A 4815-nucleotide genomic window follows, 5' to 3' on the forward strand; every position below is an offset into this window, starting at 1 on the left:
CTATGAGCCAACTCCATCGATACTTGGGGACAACTTCAGTGCAAATTCTATGAAAATTTTTGCGACGTCCTCACCCACCCAAGTACTCAGAACGAGCTTAGAACTTACAAGCAGAAACTAGATGAAACCTTCCAGCAATATTATCACTGCTTTGCTGAGTTACGAGCCCAAGTCTATGATATCACAGACAGGGAGGTGATAGATCACTTCGCCAACGGGATCAAATACAAGTGGAGGTTTGAAAATTTCTACGATGATAATCCAGAGACCACCAAGGAATTTAAGCATACATTATAGAAGATGATTGCATCTGAAAAGCGTACTAGCGAACGATTCCCACGTGGCCAACAAGACAAAGGTTATGACCCTAGAAGCAATCAGGGTGGACAAATTCGGTAGAAAGAGAGGACCCGGCAACACTCTTGCTTTCATGGATAGGTCCAAGAAGTCTAATAAAAATAACAAGAAGTTCAAAGACCTCAAGAGTTTACCCTGCCCTTTCCACAAGAACGCAAGCACACAGCGGCCGAGTGCAGACAACTCCAAGAACTAGGTTTCTATGACAAAAGCAACAAGGGCAAGGGTAAAGCTGATAACAACAAAGATAGAGACGACAACGCTGACCCTGGCTTCCAACAGTCTAAGGGCCAAATCGTAGTAATCTTTGCAGGGCTACCGACTTCATCAAACAAGCGCTCAGGAAAGTTAGCTCTTCGGGACATCATGGCAGGAGAGCCCTCAACACCAAAATACCTTAATTGGTCTGAGTACCCGATCTAGTTTTCCAGAAAAGATCAATGGACTAGTGTGACTAACGCCAGCGACTATCCACTCGTCTTGGGTCTAACAATAGCCGGCATTACAGTCCCACTGACGTCCCTTTCTACAGGATTGAATATAATATTTGCAGATATGCTGAAGAAGATAGGCCTAGACTTTACTAGCCTACTCACCCCCACTGATGTCCCTTTCTACGGGATAGTACCCAGCAAGGCTACCATACCACTTGGATAGATCACGCTCTCGGTAACGTTTGGCAACCCAAACAATTTCTAAATGGAGTTCATCAAGTTCGAGGTGGCTGATTTTGAATCATCATACCATGCTATCTTCGGTCGACCTGCTTTGGCCAAGTTCATGGCCGTACCACATTATCTGTATCTCTTGCTCATGATGTCGGGCCCCAATGGCGTACTCTCCTTCCGAGGCGACCTCAAGTGCTCATATGACTGCGACACGGAAGCAGTCCAGATTATAGCTAGAATGCAGCAAGCCTATGAAGCACAGGAGATTGCCAACATTGCACAACAGACTAAGCCGGAAGACATGGAGATTCTGACTAAGAAGGCGGGAATCATTGCACCACCCTCTAAGACGAATACCATTGAGATTGATCTGGGTATTGGTGATCCCTCTAAGATGGCTATCATCAGCGCCCACCTTTCCAAAGAATAGGAACTTACGCTCACCAACTTTCTTAGGGAAAACAAGGATATCTTTGCATGGAAGCCGGCTCCTATGTCGGGTGTTCTAAGAGAGTTTGCTGAGCACAAATTAGATTTAAACCCTGGCTCAAAGCCGGTCAAGCAACGTCTATGATGGTTCTCACCAGATAAGAAAGCAATAATCAAGAAGGAAATCATCAAGCTATTAGCAACCGGATTCATTAGGGAAATCCTTCACCCTGATTGGCTATCTAATCCTGTACTCGCCCAGAAGAAGAACTCAAAAGAGTGGTGCATGTGTGTCGACTACACAGATCTCAACAAATATTGCCCAAAGGATCCCTTTGGCTTACCTCGCATTGATTAGATCATAGACTCTATGGCTGGGTCAGCTCTTTTATCCTTCCTTGATTGCTACTCGGGTTGCCATCAGATTGCCCTTCGTAAAGAAGATCGGAGCAAGACATCCTCCATCACTCTGTTTGGTGCCTACTGTCATACGAACATGTCCTTCGGGTTAAAAAATGCTGGTACAACCTATTAGTGGGCTATCCAGGCGTGCCTAAGCAAACAAATCGGTCATAATGTAGAAGCCTACGTGGATGATGTCATCATCAAGACCAAGGACCCTTCTACTCTGATCATAGATTTGAAGCAAACCTTTGATAGTCTTTGTGAGAACAAGTGGAAGCTTAACCCAACAAAGTGTGTGTTTGGAGTTCCTTCCGGACAACTATTGGGTTTCCTCATGAGCCATCGGGGTATCAAAGCTAGTATGAAATAGATTCAAGTAATCACTCAGATGACTCGACCTCACTGCGTTAAAGATGTTCAGAAACTGATAGGGTGCGTGGCTACCCTTAATCGTTTCATCTCGCAACTCGGGGAGAAAGGTTTGCCTTTCTTCAAGTTGTTGACAAAGTCAGGCAAGTTCAAGTGGACAGTTGAAGCTGACGAAGCCTTCTAGAAGCTCAAAGAGTACATGTCCACCTCTCCAATACTTACTCCACCGAAGAAGCACAAACCACTCCTACTCTACATTGCAGCTACTACTATGGTAGTCAGCACAACAATAGTCATGGAGTGGGTTGAAGAAGGGCACGTATATAAGGTACAACAACTTGTCTATTATATTAGCGAGCTACTATCAGAATCCAAGGCCAAGTACCCACATATGCAAAAACTCCTCTATGCCCTCTTAATCACTTCACACAAGCTACGCCACTACTTTGATGAACACAAGGTAACAGTGGTATCTAATTTCCCACTTGGCGATGTCCTATGCAATCGAGATGCAATAGGATGCATATCCAAGTGGTCAGTTGAACTCAGAGCTCAGAACATCGAGTTCGTCTCCCGCAAGGCTATCAAATCTCAAGTCTTGGCTGATTTCATAGCCGAATGGACCGAAGCCTAGCAGCCTACTCCGACAGTTATCCCCGACCATTGGAAGATGTATTTCGATGGTTCCCTCAAGCTAGGAGGCATTGGCGCTAGCGTTCTCTTCATATCTCCAGATGGAAAGTAGCTTAAATATGTCCTACAAATACTTTGGCTTGCTACCAACAATGAAGCCGAGTACGAGGCCCTCCTTCACGGCCTTCGAGTAGCAGTCTCACTTGGCATCAAGCGTTTCCTCATCTATGGTGACTCCTCGGTGGTCATGAACTAGGTCAACAAGGATTGGGACTACATCAAGGAGACCATGGATGCTTACTACGTAGAAGTCCACAAACTTGAGAAACACTTCCAAGGTCTAGAAATCCTCCATGTTATGCGAGATCTCAATGTTGTGGCTGATGTTTTGGCCAAATTGGGATCAGATCGAGCCTAGGTACCCCCTGATGTGTTTGTTCAGGAACTCCAAGTCCCTTCAATAAAACAAGAAGCCTCCATATCCACCGGTACTCCAACTCTTGATGTCTAGGTACTAGTGGTCAACCCAGCATGGACGTAAGTATTTATTGATTACATCCGAGACCATAAGTTGCCCGACGATAAGGTAGAAGCAGAGCAGATCACGCGTAGAAGCAAGAATTAAGTCTTAGTCGGTGACAAGCTCTACCGATAGGGCGCATCATCTGGTGTTCTCCTCAAATGCATTACACCTGAAGAAGGGCAGAAAATCTTGGAGGAAATTCACTCTGGGTGTTGTGGCAACCACATGGCCTCTAGGACCTTAGTCGGCAAGGGCTGTCAGTTCTTCACCAAGCAAGCTCACGTCCTAGGTCACAACCTTATCTGCATCCCCCCATCATGGCCTTTTTCATGCTGGGGATTTAACATGGTTGGACCTCTGAAACGAGCATCGGGTGGTTTCAAGTACATCTACGTGGCTATTGACAAAGTCACTAAGTGGATAGAGTACAAGCCACTCGTCGAGTTCAACGCTACGAAGGCAGTCAAGTTCATGCAAAACATTATGTACCAGTTCGGTATGCCCAATCAGATCATCACAGATCTCGTCTCACCTTTTATAGCTATCAAGTTCAGAAGACGAAGCAGATGAAACCCGACGGCTAGAAATTAATAGTGCCAAAGAAATCAAGCTTAATGCACTCTTCCAGTCTGCCAGGTACCTACAAGGCCTATGATGTCACTACGACAAAAACATGTGCCCCCATACCTTTCAAGTCAGAGATCTAGTCCTCAAGTGTATCTAGAATACCTCGGGACGACACAAGCAACTCAGCCCCTGGAAAGGCCCCTTTATCGTCTCCAAAGTCACTCGGCCAGGCTCCTTCGAGTTAATCACAGAGGACGGTGATCCCATGCCTAACTCCTAGAACATCGATCAGCTATAGAGATTTTATGCTTAATATTATTAAGTAGCTTTCGTTTTTAAGTAAATTCAGTTTTTGTACTTAAGATTCTTTGTTAAATACAGAGTCAATGTTCTTCGCTAGATGAATTTGTCTTTCTACTTTTGTGCAAGATACACAACTATTCTAGTTGTCTCTCTTTGTTGTAGCCTTTGTTACATCATATACGACATATACAGCAGACTAATTACACGGCTACACATCTCTCAATATGATAAATTTACTCGACACACAGTTCTTATTCTGTATACCGAGTATTGGGCTATATTATATGAGATATGCCTCCTACTCGGATGGCTTACATCTCCTTGCCCGGGAGCCAAGTACCAAAATTTAGTTTAACTACTGCATGTCGTCCTGGGTAGGGTGATTCCCAGAAGCAAGTAACCTGATTCATTGGCTACGGGATGGGATCCTAACAACAAACAATCGTTATAAGGGTTTCTTGAACAAGTGACTTCGAGCACTTAACATCGACGAAAGAGTCTAACATGATTCTAACCATAGCGACTACATTGATCACTTTTTACTCGGCTACTCAGTCTTAC

At 44.7% G+C, this 4815-nt stretch overlaps 1 protein-coding gene across 1 annotated transcript; it reads left to right on the forward strand.

Moving 5' to 3' along the window:
- Nucleotides 1–1056: 1056 nt before the first annotated feature.
- On the forward strand, nucleotides 1057–1455 carry LOC136528719 (uncharacterized). Its single transcript, XM_066521694.1, has one exon. It carries the CDS (start codon nucleotides 1057–1059, stop codon nucleotides 1453–1455), a length of 399 nt encoding a protein of 132 aa, XP_066377791.1.
- Nucleotides 1456–4815: the final 3360 nt, after the last annotated feature.

The sequence above is a fragment of the Miscanthus floridulus genome, chromosome 19, assembly GCF_019320115.1.
Source record: "Miscanthus floridulus cultivar M001 chromosome 19, ASM1932011v1, whole genome shotgun sequence".
In the NCBI taxonomy this organism is placed as follows: Eukaryota; Viridiplantae; Streptophyta; class Magnoliopsida; order Poales; family Poaceae; genus Miscanthus; species Miscanthus floridulus.